The sequence below is a fragment of the Portunus trituberculatus genome, chromosome 50, assembly GCF_017591435.1.
Source record: "Portunus trituberculatus isolate SZX2019 chromosome 50, ASM1759143v1, whole genome shotgun sequence".
In the NCBI taxonomy this organism is placed as follows: domain Eukaryota; kingdom Metazoa; phylum Arthropoda; class Malacostraca; order Decapoda; family Portunidae; genus Portunus; species Portunus trituberculatus.
The window spans coordinates 31886100-31903189 of NC_059304.1; the positions used below are offsets into that span (position 1 = coordinate 31886100).

General features: G+C 41.0%; 1 protein-coding gene across 7 annotated transcripts in view; it reads left to right on the forward strand.

The window, feature by feature from the left end:
* The window catches only part of LOC123500151 (N-acetylglucosamine-6-sulfatase-like), a 298128-nt gene extending 281477 nt beyond the window's left edge, over positions 1–16651 (forward strand). For all 7 annotated transcript variants that reach the window (XM_045248838.1, XM_045248837.1, XM_045248834.1 and 4 more), the window contains one exon: positions 15378–16651. In XM_045248838.1, the coding sequence (XP_045104773.1) occupies positions 15378–16634 (1257 nt within the window). In that variant the 3' untranslated portion in view covers positions 16635–16651. The remainder of the gene's footprint in view (positions 1–15377) is intronic.
* The last annotated feature ends 439 nt before the right edge of the window (positions 16652–17090 follow it).

A 17090-nucleotide genomic window follows, 5' to 3' on the forward strand; every position in this document is an offset into this window, starting at 1 on the left:
ATGATGCCCGCAAAAGAAAACGGAAAATGACTCATTGGTAACTGAATCGCCTTAACGCAATGAGGCATCTATCAGCTCACAACCTTCTCTCTGATTGCCAGTATGGTTTCCGTAAAGGCAGATCTACTGGTGATCTTCTTACTTTCCTAACTGAATCTTGGTCATCCTCTTTTAGGGACTTCGGTGAAACCTTTGCTGTCGGCCTTGACATATCGAAAGCCTTCGATAGAGTCTGGCACAAATCTTTAATTTCTAAACTACCCTCCTACGGATTCTATCTTTCTCTCTGTACCTTCATCTCCAGTTTCCGATCGTTCTATTGCTGCTGTAGTAGACGGTCACTGTTCTTCCCCTAAAACTATCAACAGTGGTGTTCCACAGGGTTCTGTCCTATCACCCACTCTCTTTCTATTATTCATCAATGATCTCCTAAATCTGACTCAATGCCCTATCCACTCCTATGCTGATGATACCACCTTGCATTATTCAACAGCGTTCAACAGACGCCCAACCCAACAACAATTAAATGACTCAAGGCGAGATGCTATAGGACGCCTAACTTCTGATCTTTCACTTGTTTCTGATTGGGGCAGAGAAAACCTGGTTTTGTTCAATGCCTCAAAAACTCAATTTCTACAACTATCTACTCGACATAACCTTCCAGACAACTATCCTCTCTTCTTCAATAACACTCAACTTCCCTCTCCTCTACATTAAACACACTCGGTCTATCCTTCACTAAAAATCTAAACTGGAAATTTCACATCTCTACTATTGCTAAATCAGCTTCCAAGAAGTTAGGTGTCCTGTGGCATCTTCGTCCATTTTTCTCTCCCTCCCAGCTGCTTGCTCTGTACAGGGGCCTTATCCGCCCGTGTATGGAGTATGGCTCTCATGTCTGGGGGATCCACACACAGCTTTACTAAACAAGGTGGAATCTAAAGCTTTTCGTCTTATCAACTCTTCTCCTCTAACTGACTGTCTTGATTCTTTAAGTCACCGCCGCAATGTTGCATCTTTATCTGTCTTCTACCGCTGTTTTCATGCTGTCTGCTCTTCTGAACTTGCTAACTGCATGCCTTCCCCTCCTGCGGCCTCGCTGCACAAGACTCTCTATTTCTTCTCATCCCTATTCTGTCCATCTTCCTAATGCAAGAGTTAACCAGTATCTTCACTCCTTCATTCCCTACACTGGTAAACTCTGGAACTCTCTACCTGTGTCTGTATTTCCACCTGCCTATGACTTAAACTCTTTCAAAAGAGGAGTGTCAAGACACCTCTTACGTTAACTGGACCCTCCTTTTAGATTTTTTTGTTTTTTCTCTTTCTCCTACTTTCCTCTTAACAGGGCCTGGCAACCAGCGGGATTTTTTTTTTTTCCAACACTTTGTTTTCCCTTGGCCAGTGCCCTTGTAATGTAAAAAAAAAAAAAAAAACGCTCCTGTTCCACCACATCGTCGCCCCTGGCAAGACTGTTATCCTACTTCTGCGTTTACTGACTCAAGTTCTTAGTATCTTGCTCAATGGCACCAAAGAGAAAACTCCTTAGTGACAGCAGTGATGCTAAGAAAAGGAAAACCATTACGCTACAAGAAAAAGAGGACGTAATTAAAGACATGAGAAGGGAGGCAGCAGCTGTGTGTGAGGGAATGAAGAAGAAAATGGGAAGCCCGTTACCATGAGAATGGGAGGTTGACGACCTTGAGGGTTCGCGCACCCATCACAACAATAACAACTCTGGAGCCTTCGCCTGGGCCACACGACACTTGCAGCTCACTTGCACCGTCTGCACCTGTCTGCTGATCCCTATTGCCCTTTCCTATTGCATTTCCTGCCCCGCTGCCCATGCTTCTACTCCCACCGCACTGCACTACGCTCCCAGCTGTCTGCCCTGGGCATCACAACATTCGACCTGCCCACCCTCCTGGCGGCCTCAGGGCCACCCCTCTCGGCAACCTGCAGTCCTTTGCGTTCATGGCCCTAATCAACAACAAAAACAAACTTGTGTTTCATACTCCTATATAGTTGTAAATAATATAACAATATAACCTTTAACTTACCTGAATGACCATAAACAATGATTGGTTGAAAACTCGATAATATGCTTTAAAATGTACGGAAACTCGAGTTACGTACAAAATCGACTTACATCATGTTTCAGGAACGTAACTCTGACGTAAACCGAGACCTTAAGGTGGTTATTCGATGACTCGATATCAATATCGGTTTTTTGGCTCTCCCATTGCTATTTTTTCACCGAATTCAATAATATTTATACACAAGGTGTACGTTTATGGTGTACGTCTTCAGTGTTAATTTGGTACACAAATGTGGCGTAGTTTTTTTCCAATAAATATTTTTTCGGCGATAAGAAAATAATTCAAAATACCATTATAAAATCAAAACTAATAACAGTGTGGCAATTTCCTCTTAACCACATATAATATACATAACAATAAATAAATGTAAGCATCGGCATACACATAACCTATGTTATAACAATTTCATTACACGCCAAATTGTTACCTTTTTTTTTCATCAAAAATTTGAGTTTATAAGCCTGTTGTAAATTTATTTGAGTGAGTTCATGCATTATCATGCTTGCATTTAAGATGAGGTTGTTGATCATTTTGCTGCAAAAATTTTTGAAATTGACCAATTACTGAAAAAGTTATTCAACAGTATATGCTGAAAAACTGAAAGTCAAGAAAAATGCATTTTTCTGTGAACATCTTCAAAACCCCCACATAACTCACTCCAATATGTACCAAACTCAGATATGTACTTACATAATCCCTTGACAACTGCTTGGAGGCTGGTAGTGGCTGTTTAGATAGTTTCAGGCCATATTACATCATGGCCTTACACGTGGCATTGTCACAATTTGGGAACCCAACACGTGTTAAATACGATCAACAGGTAGGCTGCACGCACGCGCACTCCCTAAGGCTGTATCGATTGGTACTGAGGGAGTAGCGTCTTCCTCACCCTCACTGCCTGATCCTAAACTATCGTACATCACGCAAAAAAAAAATAAAACAGCTCAAAAAAGGAAATAAATACAAGCAAAACAAAGACTAGAAGAAAAAGGGGTGTATGCACGCTTGGGTATTTAAAGGGCCGGCCCTTTAAACCCGCCATTACCAGGTAAGCAGTGCGTTATGCGCCTGGCAACTTCGGCCATGGCTTCCCTCTCCAGAGACGAACCCAAGTACCAAGTTTCCAATTTTTCAATTTTTTTGACCAAATTAACGAATTACCACCTTAATATATATATATATATATATATATATATATATATATATATATATATATATATATATATATATATATATATATATACAGTAAGGCCTCTCGGATAGCATTTTTTTGCATAGCGATTTCGCGGGTAGTGACCAAGTGGCGACGTTCTCATAATGATTACCACTGCACAGGTAGCGATGTTTGATGGTCAAGCGCCAAGCGAGCGAGTGGGCTGCAGCGTTACCAAGTGAAACATTGGCAATACTGACTCAGCGCATGGCGATATTCATACGTTATTGTTTCCCTCCCGTGCCACTCAACAACAACAAACCACAACACCTGCTTCATTGTAGTTTTTTGTCTTCCTGGGGCTGCATTTTCTAGCCAAGTGATTATGGCATCTACCTCTGGATTACCTCTGAGTAGTGGGCGAGATGGTGGGGATGGACTGGACAAGAGGCAGGGCAAGAAAGCAATGAAACCAAAGGAATTTACTATGTGGGTAAGCCTAAGAAGCAGTGGAGTGTTGAGGAAAAAAAAGAAGATAATCAAAATGATTGAAGACGGAGCTAAAACCTGTGAAATTGTGAAAGTGATGGGTGTACCAGAGTCGAGTGTGTATAACATGAGAAAGATAAAAGACAAAATAACGGCTTCCTTGAAAGTTACTGAGAAGTATTTTAGTGGCAGAGCAGGCGCCGCTAAAAGGGCTATGCATGATACATCTGTAAAAAACAGAAACTTTCTGATCACTGAACATTATCTAATGAAATACATATGTCACAGATTAAAGGAGGGAGTAAGTGTTGATGGCCCGGAAATACAGGTGCAAGCTATGAAAATTTATAAAGCTTTGTGTATGAAAAAAGGAATTGTGAATCCAGAGCCCTTTAACCCTTTCCTTCCGGCGCTTAAACTATTTTCCCGTTTGCTATGACGGCTAAAAATGGTAAACCTAGAAATTGTCAGAAAACTGTTTGAATACTAATAATTATTTTCTCTTTGTTATTCTGAATACAATGATGTACTTTGTAGCTCGATGTGACCTCTGAAAGTTCAGTTTATGCCTTATCAAGGATTCCTCCTCCTCCCGCTGTGTGATCCGTCTTCCAGAAACAGCCCGGAGAGCGATGACACCACGCGCACACACACACTCTCTGCTCTCTCTCTCTCTCTCTCTCTCTCTCTCTCTCTCTCTCTCTCTCTCTCATCTTGGAGGGGAAATTGTACACTTCCAATGAGAGAGAGAGAGAGAGAGAGAGAGAGAGAGAGAGAGAGAGAGAGAGAGAGAGAGAGAGAGAGAGATTTCATCCCTTTACATGTCAAGTTTCAGGCAAATAACATTCTCTCTCTCTCTCTCTCTCTCTCTCTCTCTCTCTCTCACACACACACACACAAACACACACAGAAAAGTGAGATGTGACAAAGATTGCGAACTACTCCAGGAAGACTTGGACAGAATATGGAAATGGAGCTGTACATGGCAAATGGAGTTCAACACGACAAAATGCAAGAAATTAGAGTTTGGCAAGAGTGAAAGAAGAATCAGGAGTATGTACAAGATAGGAAATGAAGACATAAAAACCAGTCATGAAGAAAAAGACCTTGGGGTGACAATTACCAATGACCTATCGCCAGAGAGACATATAAACAAAATAATTGGAGAAGTATTGAACTTATTGAGGAACATAAGAGTGGCGTTCGTATATTTAGATGAAGAAATGATGAAGAAAATAATTACTGCAATGATAAGACCAAGGCTTGAATATGCAACAATACAGTGGGCTCCGAACTTAAAGAAACACATAAAGAAACTAGAGAAAGTACAGAGGGCTGCAACAAAAATGGTGCCTGACTTAAGAGATTTGACTTATGAAGACAGACTGAACAGAATGCAACTTCCGACCCTGGAAAACAGAAGAGAAAGGGAGACCTGATAGCAATATACAGAGTGATGATTGGCATGGAAAAAATGGATAGGGAAGATCTGTGTATGTGGAATGAAAGAATGTCGAGAGGGCATGGGAAAAACTAAAATGGCCACTTATAGGAGAGATGTGAAAAATATAGCTTCCCTCATAGAAGGGTGGAAGCATGGAATAGTTTAGACGTGGAAGTGGCAACGCAAGGAATATTCATGATTTTAAGAAAAAGCTGGACATTAGTAGATATGGAGACGGGACAGTACGAGCATAGCTCTTTTCCCGTATGTTACAATTAGGTAAATACAATTAGGTAAATACACGCACACACACACATAATGGGGAAGACTGGTTGGGTGACCAGCAGGCGACCGAGGCAAATAACATTATCTCTCTCTCTCTCTCTCTCTCTCTCTCTCTCTCTCTCACACACACAAACACACACGCACACGTAATGGGGAAGACTAGCTGGGTGACCAGCAGGCGACCGAGGTGAATTACACACGCTTTCATGCGCCAACCTGTTAGTTGATCTCTCTCTCTCTCTCTCTCTCTCTGACAAGTTACCTTCTACCATTTTATTAAAAAATCGAAGATAATGAAAAAATTAACATGAAAGTGATGGGTAATATTTTTTTTCACTTTCTGAGTCCTTACTAATGTCTTCACTTTCTTCAGTTTCTTCTTCTAAATATTCACTGTCACTGTCTTCAAACTCAGAAGCACTGCTAAATACATATGTTCTGTCCTGCTCCATGGTGAGTTATGATCTGAGATCCTTCGCTCTTATCAGAATGTCTCTTCACACTTATCATGGTGCTTTCCACCCGGCGGGTCGCTGGGGTTGCCAAGTGTCGCCCGGAGAAAGGGAAAATAGCTTAGTTACTGCTAAATTTCCAGAGCTATAATGACAACACTATATGTGGAAACATGCCAGACACTTCCACTCACCATCTGACTCAAGAAACCGCGCTTGGAGGTCAAAATTGAGGCGCGAAAATTCTTGATTACGGGTATGATTGCCCGCACGGACGATTGATGCAATCGTATATATACGATTGCCGGAAGGAAAGGGTTAATGCATTGAGGGGTTGGCTGCACTGTTTTTGCAAACGGTGCAATGTAAAACATGCATTGTATCAAGGAGAAATCGCTTCTGCTGATGTAAGTGTGGCTGAGAACTTTCCCAGTGTTGCCCAGGAGATTGTTAATGAGGGTGGGTATGATCCTGAACAAATATTCAATTGTGATGAAATGGGGTTTTATTGGAAAAAGTCACCAAAACGAACATATGGCCCCAAAGGCCTCAGACAAGCTCCTGGTACCAAAATGGCAAAAGAATGCTTCAGTGTACTGCTCACCACAAATGTAACTGGGGAATGCAAAATGAAACCTGCAATTTTATACAAGTTTGCCAAACCTCACTCATTTCGCAAATGTGATATGAATAATTTACCCAATTGTGTGTGGTACCACAACAAGTCTGGCTATATGACAGCAGCTTTATCAGTGACATGGTTTGACACTGTATTTGTGCCAGCAGCTCGCAATCACTGCATGAAAAAAAATCTGGCATTTAAAGTTATCTTATTCCTTGATAATGCTCCTGGACACGCAAAGTACCAGGTCAGTCGCCACCCAAATGTCCAAGTTATCTTCTTACCACCGAACACAACTTCGAAACTGCTGCCCTTAGACTAAGAACTCATTGCTAATGTGAAGCTACTATTTTATGGCAAAGTCCACAACAAGCTGAGAAATAAGACAGACAACCAAGAGGGGATCCGTGAAATTGAAAGAGAGAAAGACAGCGAAAAAGGACAAGAACAAGATGAAGAAGAAACCTTGGAAACAATTCAAGATCAAAGAGGCTGTGGATTACTTTTGTGACGCCTGGCGCGAGATTACCCCAGCAACTGTGAAGAACACGTGGAAGCCACTCCTACCTGCGCTTAGCCCCACCCCTGACACAGGTGCTACTACCCGCCAAGAACAGGGAGTGTTAGCACGAAAGACTGCAGAGCTAATTCGTGCTGTGCCAGGATTGTCAAATGTGTCCGATGTTGAAATAAATGACCTCGTCAACGACAATCAAAACTCTGAACAACCCATTGAAGACTTGATTCAACAAGACTTAGAGGAAGAAAGGAACAGTGAAGAGGAAATGGACAGTGTGGAAACTCCCAAGCCAGCACCAATGACTAAAGACATTTTTGCCATCCTCAGTTTACTGGCTGAATGTGAAACCAAAGTTGAACATCTTCTGTTTGAAGAGAGTGATGAGGCCAAACACCTCCTGAGTAAGCTAACCAACTTGTTTAACCTTAAGTTAAGTGAGAAAATTGCAGCCAGGCAACAAACTTTAATCATCAAATTCATGCGAAACCAACGAGAGGGACAAAGGGCAACACTTCAGATGATCATCAATGCCAGTAATGACGATGATTTCAACGACCAACCTGTTTTAGCTGAAGAGGATGCACTACCCGTAGATGAGGATATGTTTGATGGATGGGAAGAAGAGGAAATAGAGGCAAACAGAATTGAGAGGTTGGCGCGAGTGAGTGAACGGACGGACAGACAGCCCTGACCAGCATCCTGGCCCCAGCACCCAGCGCCAGTAGGCGTAACCCACCTCACCCTCTTTTTTACACTGTTCTTTCAATAAACTGCACTTCATAGCCCTTAAAAGTGAGTTTATGTATCCTATTGTACTGATATAAATTAGTAGTAGTAGTAGTAGTAGTTCTAATTTTGTATTAAATAGGTGGTTATACATGGAAAATAAGGGGGTCAGACTTGGAGTCTCAGGCTATTTTTATTTTTTTAGGTAAGAAGTTTGCCTCTCAGATAGCGGTTTCACAGGTAGCGAGGGTTTTGCCATCTATAACACTCGCTATCTGCGAGAACTTTATATATATATATATATATATATATATATATATATATATATATATATATATATATATATATATATATTTATAAAGATTCTATTAATTAGAGATTACATCATTCCAGTTAACAAGAAAATACATTTTATTGTAAAAGTGTTGATTAGAAACCATAGATCTTAATTTGACTAAAAACTGATGCTAAAGAAAAACAATGTGTTTTGTCTGACTCAAGGCGACAGAAAGAGTTGACAGAACAGTAAAAGAACCGACAGAAATTGTCGAAGACGATGGAAAAAGTGCTAGTGTGATGCCACCTTAAGAACACACACATACATACAAAGTATCTAGGGAGGCAGTGTCGTAGTGGATAAGGTGGTGAGCATGGGATCGGGCAGACGTCCACACATAAGTTCAAATCCCATCATATACTACTTTGAAGCTATGCCATTTATCAAGTGGTTTAAAGTTACCTACATGTAACCATGATACCTAGGTTCTAGGTGGTTACACCCAAGATGTACTTGGGTAATGATATGGGCCCTAATATGGGTACAGTAATACTCCGCTTAACGAATGTTTGTCTAACGAATTTCCAGTTTAACGTACTATATGAAGTTAGACCAAAAAGTCTGCATAACGTACAACCATATCCGTTTTAGTGAATTTTCTGGGTTTGAATTTGCCAGGTGAGGGACCGAACATGGTAGCTTCGATTTGATTGGCTGGCTCCCCGCCTCTGTCTCTAGCGCTCCTGGAACTGAATCCAAGATTCTTTAACAATGTCAGAGCAATCTCCTGCCGCGAAATGGCATCCATAAACGCTTGGAGGGATGGTGACAAGGTTGCTATCAGGTTGCTCTGAGGTTGCTGGGACCACCACCTCTCCAGGTGGTGTTACTGTCTTATACAGGCAACCCATGCTTAGAGAAGGGGTTACGTTCCTAAAAAATACTTTGTTAAGAGAAACTTCGTTAAGCGAACCAATTATAACAAGTTTAACCCCTGATTTGAACTTCCATTGAGAGTAAGCAAAGCAAATGTGCATCACAGTACAGTAAAAGCTTTAATGAAAGTAAAAATTATGAAGTTAAACATTTAGGTAGTTTAATTTAAGTCATTATAATGTACACTAATGTATGTATGTACATAACTTTATAATGTTGATCTTAACTTTTTGAAGGGAGGGAGAGTGAAAAGGGAAAGACACTAACCGGCAACCTGTCGAATGTAAATAAAGTGCGTATCATTGTACCACATACAAAACTTATGTACCACATTTCCACAAGGCTTTCCATTTTATCCATTGTAGAGTCACGAGTTCAGGTGGTTCTTTTAGCTTGCAAGGAAGATACGGTCTCACCAGCCTTCTTAATAGAGTCTGCTGACTTGAAAATAGTAGACAGTAGATGAAGTTAAGATGGAGGCGAGTAATGTTATTAGTTTTCTGGCCTCTCTCATGTCTGTGAATAATAACCAGCTTCACTTCGAGAGTAAGAGACTTCCTGGTCTTTTTAGGAACGCTAGACCACATTGCAGGGCGTTTTGATGGTAAGTTGAGCTAAAGAAGACGATCTGCTGCTGACGCTGTTATGTTTTGACTGGGGAGTGATCTTGATCTTGATCTTGATTTTGATGGTACAGGTGACGCAGAATTTCTTCTGGGTCAGGCCTTTGTATCGGCAGCTCCTGTAGGGAACATAAAGAACACCAGACAACAAAGAGGGTAATCACCATCTTTCACACCACTAGTTCCTGCATCTGGCATGCCACATTCTCTCCAGGAACTCTTTCACTGCCTCAATCATCCTTTCATTCGTCTCCCCACACAGTCCCAGCAGCAACACCATTCATTCCCTTCCTGTCATCTCCACTCTGTCATGCCCCAGCTCACTCAGCACCACTTGCATCATCTCATACCTGTCTCTGGCATACTTCACACACTCCAGCACCACATGTTCCACTGTCTCATCCTTTCCCAAGTCACACATCTGGCACACTTTGCTGCGGGACTCCGACCATCTATAATTCCTTGTATTCACATCCATGCACTGTGCCCTAGCTCGGAAGAGAAGATCACCACCCAGGCTTCCCTCATACCACTTTTCATACATTGGGGCCTCTTTCTCTCTATACCATACCAAGGTACTCTTTTGCTCCATCCTATTTCTCCAGTCATCCAGTCCCACACCTTTCACTACTCTGTCTATCTCACTCTACCACTTCCTTACATCCCATTCTCTACCTTCTCCATTTCTAACAATCATACTCCAGTCTCTCTCTAAATGTCTTCCTTCTACCTGTTGAAAACCCAACTACTTACTAACCACTCTTGCTACCAGCCTGACACACCTCTTCCCCACTTGCTACTCCTGACATTCCACAGAAACACTTTTCTCACTATCATTGCATCATTCATTCGTTCTAACCTAGCCTTATACCTTAGGGTCACTTTCACATATCTCTCTCTAAAAAATGCTCCAACCCATATCACCCCTAAGGGCCTCTACTGCTGCATATCTAGGTGCATTAAGTGCCATTCTTGCAACTCTATTCTGCCCTATTTCTAACTTATCTAGTTCACTCTCATTCCAAGCAATCACATCCATACCATACATGATGCTTGGAACAGCCACGCTCTTCCAAACTTCTCGCAGCACGTCATATTTACTCGCCCTCATCCTTGCTGCACTTCCTAGACGACCTACCCACTGATTTGCCATACTTATCTTCTCATTCTTAATCTTTACACAGCCATCCGGACTCATCCACATCCCAAGATACTTATATCTGTCTGCTGCACCTCATTCACTCCTAATCTCCACACATGGTTCCTCTCATCCTCTGACCTATTCACAACCATCACCTTACTCTTTTCACTACTAAATCTCACTCCAAAATCTCTTCCATACCCATCTACTACATCAAGCATACTCTGTAGCTCTTCTGCCGACTCACTCATGACTACAACATCATCTGCATACAAGAGCACACCTATCTTATCATTTCCCACATTTACACCTGCATTCATTCTCCTCATTCTAGCAGCCAATTCTTCTGTATATAAGCTAAAGAGGGTTGGTGATAATATGCAACCCTGCCTAACTCCTCTTTCACTCTTCACCCAGTCTGTCTCTATATCCCCTAGTTTATACTTAGCTCTTGTATCCACATACATACTTCTCACTATGTTAACTATCTTTGCACTTAACCCAATTTTTTCTAACACCCTACCTAGCATTTCTCTGTTTACCCTATCATATGCTTTCTCTATGTCTAGGAAACCTAAGTATAGTTTGCTACCATCCCTTTTCTTTCTCTCAATCAATTCATTCACCACAAACAAATTGTCTTCTGCTCTCCTGTCTACTCGGAATCCATTTTGCTCTTCGCCTAACACTCCAACTCTCTCAATCCATTTGCACAATCTCTCATTCAACACCGCACTGAACACTTTGCCTACTGTGTTAACTAACGCAATTGGCCTGTAGTTCCTCAACTCATTCTTACTCTTATATCCTCCCTTATGCAACAAGGTCACCCTGCATTCATTCCACATTCTCGGCACTCTCTCCTCCTCCCACACCTGGTTGAACAACTCAGTCATCCTATCAATCACTACTTCTCCTCCATTTTCGTACATTTCATACGGTATCTCATCCGGCCCTGCTGCCTTCCCATTCTTCTGCTTCCTCACACATTTCTCCACCTCCTCCCTGCTGATCCTTTCATTCAACTCATCTGCATCCTTTCTCTCCAGTGACACACGTCCTTCATCCACATCAAAGACCTCACCGTGCCTCCCTCTTCCTTTGCTACCCGTTTCTCCTCCCACCATGCCCTGGTAGTGTCTAGGCACTCAGGGCATAGGCCTATAAGGAAGTCGTTCCTCAGTACCTTCTGGCTGGCTTCCTTAAGGCCCACACATCGCGTGTGGTACCAATCTCCACAACATTCACACGCGATGGAGTTACTCCTATTGTTCACCTCACCTTTGCATACCTTACAGTCGTTCTTGTACATCCTGCTAAAACAACAAAAAACAAAATCAACAAGAAAATCGGGAGCAAAACACACCACGTCTTACCTCCACCTCCGCCTACTGGTAGTCTCGTGAGTGGTGCGTGTGTTGTCCACGAGGCTTGATCTTGATCTTGATCTTTATTCTACAGGTGTCTCAGGATTTCTCCTGAGGCAGGCCTTAGTACCAGCAGCTCCTGGTGTATTCAAAAGCCTGTCAGCTTACGTGATACAGTGGGGATTTCAAATTTGGAAAAAAATTACCTGGATAAAACTTCGTTAAAGCGAGTTTGGTGTTTGTTAAACGAGCAGATGCTAGTAAAATGAAACCTTCATTGTAACGAAATTTCATTGTGTGCACCTTCGTTAAACAGGGGTTGCCTGTATATGCATTTATGTTCACAAAACAACATTTCTATTAGTTTTTTCAAACCTTGCCCCCAAGAAAGGATTGTTTTGTAATGTATAAAGTGAAATCTTACATGGAACACCAAAAAATAAAGCAGAGATGAGATAAGCCACAGACGAAGCAGAGACTCACAGCGATTCGGCTGCTTCTACTTCTTCTTGTGACCCTTTTAGCCGGCGTGTTGTCTTTCACCACGATATTACATTAACATAACATAACATAAATAATAGGATAACAAAGGGCCACCAGGGCCCATCTAGGTTATCCTGTATCAGTCGCACAGCGACCTCGTCATCAGTACTTAAAGATACACTTACAAGTACACAATACATTATATACTAATTCTAAATATTTGGCCCATTAACAGGGCTAAGTCCTGCAGCAAATTTCTCTACAATCTGTGATCCCCATACATGGGGATCATGTCTTGTTTAACTATAGTAAATTTCTTATAAAAACTATCATGTAGCACTATACATAATTATAAATCTAATAAATTTAAGTGCTTATCTAATCTGTTTTTAAACATTGTCAAACTAGTGCTATTTACAACCGTCTCTGGCAATGCATTTCAGAAGTCTACCACCCTATGACTAAAGAAATATTTTCTTATATCTAACCTGCAGCCTTGCTTTCTAATCTTCCTGCCATGATTTCTAGTCCTACTTCCCTCCTCTAAGGTAAAGAAAGATCTCACATCTATGTAGTTTGTATCTGAGAACATTTTAAATAACTCTATCATATTCCCTCTTATACATCTCTCAAATGAAAACATGTTTAATTCCTTTAATCTATCTCTATACTCCAAGCGCTTTAATGCTGGTATCATCCTAGTTGCTCTTCTCTGAACTGCTTCTAACCTGTTGATATCCTGCCTATAATGGGGTGACCAGGCCTGTATGCAATATTCTAAATGGGGGCTAACATAGGAATTATATAATCTATGCACCACTTCCTTACTTTTATAACTAACATTTCTATTTATAAAACCTAGGATCCTATTTATCCTATTTCTTGCTTCTAAACATTGCTTTGAAAATTTCATAGTCCTGTCTATCACTACTCCTAAATCCTTTCCCTCCTCCACTGCCTCTAGCCAACATCCCTCCATCTCATAGCTAAAGTTTGTGTTGTCTTTACCTAAATGCATAACCTGACACTTTTTAGAATTAAACTCCATCTGCCAACTGTCTGCCCATGCTATCAGCCTGTCCAGATCTCGTTGTATTTTGTAATTGTCCTTTTCACCCTGTACTGCACATGCTATCTTAGTATCATCTGCAAACTTTGATACTTTGCTACTAATTCCTATATCTAAATCGTTAATGTACACCAAGAAAAGAAGAGGTCCTAGCACTGATCCTTGGAGTACCCCACTAACCACTTCCTTCCACTCAAACATTGCCCCATTTAATACTAATCTCTGTTTCCTATCAGAAAGCCATTCACTAATCCAATCAACTAACCTACCCCCTATCCCATTTAGTCTCAATTTGTACACTAGCCTCCTATGCGGTACCTTATCAAACGCCTTGCTAAAATCTAGATATATAACATCTATGCTATTTTCATCATCTAACTCCTTGGTAATATATTCTAAGATATTGAGCAAATTTGTAAGACAGGACCTCCCTGATCTAAAGCCATGTTGGGTATCCCTAATTAATCTATTCTCATTTAAATGCTCCCAAATACTACCCTTAATGATTTTCTCTAGTATCTTACATACTATACTAGTTAAACTGATTGGTCTATAATTATTCGCAACATCCTTCCTACCTTTTTTAAATATTGGTGTAACATTAGCTAACTTCCAGTCCTGAGGTATCTCAGCAAACCTAAGTGATCTTTCAAAGATTAACTTAAGTGCTTCAGAAATACTGTCTACACCCTCCCTAAGTACTCTGGCATGTAGCTCATCAGGACCACTAGCTTTCCTATCGTCAAGTTCAAGAAAAAATTTCCACTCCTCTATTGCCTGCTTTAATGGATATCATATCTTAGTATTCATATACGCTCATGCTATGAGGATAACCTGGACTCTGTGGCACTGAGTGATAGTGAATTACTAATGAAATATTACAGTATTTCATTAGTAATTCACTATCACTCTGCCACGGAGTCCAGGTTATCCTCATGGCATGAGCATATATGAATACTAAGATATGATATCCATTATAGCAGGCAATAGAGGACTGGAAACATAAATCTAATATCGTGGTGAAAGACAACACGCAGGATAAAAGGGTCACATGAAGAAGAAGAAGAAGAAGTGGCCGAGTCGCCATGAGTCTTCCCTTCGTCTGTGGGCGATCTCATCTCTGCTTTACTTTTTGGTATTCCATGTAAGATTTCACTTTTATGCATTACAAAGCAATCCTTTCTTGGGGGCAAGGTTTGTAAAAATCTAATAGAAAAATTTCTAATTTTCTTTTAACCCATGTGGTATGTTGGGGGCCAGCCCAGAATGCATTCCCCCTATTTCCATTATTTCCTATTGGAAAATTACTTCCGCTTAACGAATTTCCGCTCTAGAAACAGCTTTGACACTCCTATCCTGTTCATTAAGCGGAGTATTCCTGTACTACAATTAATAGAATTGCCTGTGCCATTGATGGGCAGAAGCTGAACAGTGCTTCCTACATACTTTTCAAATGTGCCTACAGGCGTTATAGGCCATAACATAAAAAGAAATAGAAAAAAAAAACTTATTGATCACAAGTTACTCTTGGTATAGCTTGGCACCGAACATACTGTAGTGCAGCAAGTGTGAACCTTTCTTTTTAATTGTATAATACAAGAGCTTTGTATTGAAATTGCTATTCATTCATTTTAAATTAAATACCATAAATTTTAAGAAGACGACTGCTAATGTATTTCATGGTCTTTCAGGATGGTCCAGAAAAGAAGACATTTGCTGCTCACCTGCACTTTGCTGGATACCAAACCTTCTATGCTGGCAAGTATCTCAACCAATATGGGCATACTGCAGCAGGGGGTCTCAGTCATGTGCCACCTGGTTGGGATTGGTGGCTTGGGCTGAAGGGCAACTCACGGTACTACAATTACTCTCTTTCTGTGAATGGGTCAAAGGAAACCCATGATTCTCACCCAGATAAGGACTACCTCACGAAAGTTATCTGGCAGTATGCTCTGGATTTTTTGGCCCAGCTTTCAACTCATCCCTTTCTTATAGTACTGGCACCTCCAGCTCCCCATGCTCCTTTCATCCCAGAACCAAAGTATGCCACTAATTTCTCTTCCCTTAAGGCACCTCGGACTCCTAATTTTAATGTGAAGGTGACCAAGGAAAAACACTGGTTGCTGCGACAAGGAAAACAAATCTTACCAGATGAAGTAGTTGTGAAAATAGACAGAGTGTTCCAATCTCGATTATGCACACTCTTAACAGTAGATGACATGGTGAAAGATGTGGTAGAGAAACTGAAAGCTCTTAGTCGTTTGGACAATACTTTTGTCATCTTCACTTCTGACAATGGCTATCACCTTGGCCAATTTTCTCAGCCATTAGATAAGCGAGAACCTTATGAAACAGATATACGAGTGCCTCTTGTAATGCGTGGTCCTGATCTTCCTAAAGGTCATATCCTTTCCTACCCTACGACCAATATTGATTTAGCCCCAACACTCCTGGACTTAGCTAGTGTGCCTATCCCAAATTATATGGATGGTACTTCACTGAAATCTGTCCTTACAAACTCAATGGCTAATTATGACCGAACTCAGAATGAGGTCAGGAAGATGGGCAGACATAACCCCAAGCAGTTGCGACGAACAGTCCTAGTGGAGCACAATGGAGAGGGTACTGTAAAGCATCCAGGCTGTGAGAACCTTTCATCAGGTGTCAGTGGCTGCAACCCAGACTTTGCTTGCAAATGTGAGGACTCTTGGAACAACACCTATGCTTGTTTGCGTCAGCTGAGCTCTCATGAAGATCGCCTTTTCTGTCAGTGGGCTGATGATGAAGATTTTGAGGAAGTTTATGACTTGACTAGGGATCCTTGGCAGTTAAATAATACTATTGCCTATCTTCCTCCAGGTCTTCATAAAAAGCTTCACAACCTTCTTCATAATCTCCAGCATTGTCAAGGCCTACGTTGCTCAGATTTAGCTGGCTTTGTGGTGTAGATAAATTGTTATAAATACTTTTTTTTTTTTTTTTGGCCTATAGCACCTGTAGGTATACTTAAAGAGTATGGGAAGCACTGTTCAGGTTCTACCCATTGGTGGAGCAGGCAGTTTTTCTGCCTCTAGTCTCCTAATTTCTTGCTCCACTGGTGGCTTTAAAGTATATGGAATAGCTTTAGGTGCACAAGATTTAGGTGTTACATCTGATTTGAGTGCTAGTGATGCTTTGACATTTTTTACTGTACTTGTCCTTCACTGAAATTTTTTTTTTAATTGTAATAAGGTGTCAACCAGAGGAACTGCTGAACTATGTACTACTTTCTGAACATTGAAAATATCTGTCTAATTCAGCTTAATATGCTTTAGCCAGTCTATACCCATTAATGTCTGACCATGACCTTTCACAATGGTGATGAACAAATCTAATGTTTGTTGTTCATACTTGACCATGACTTT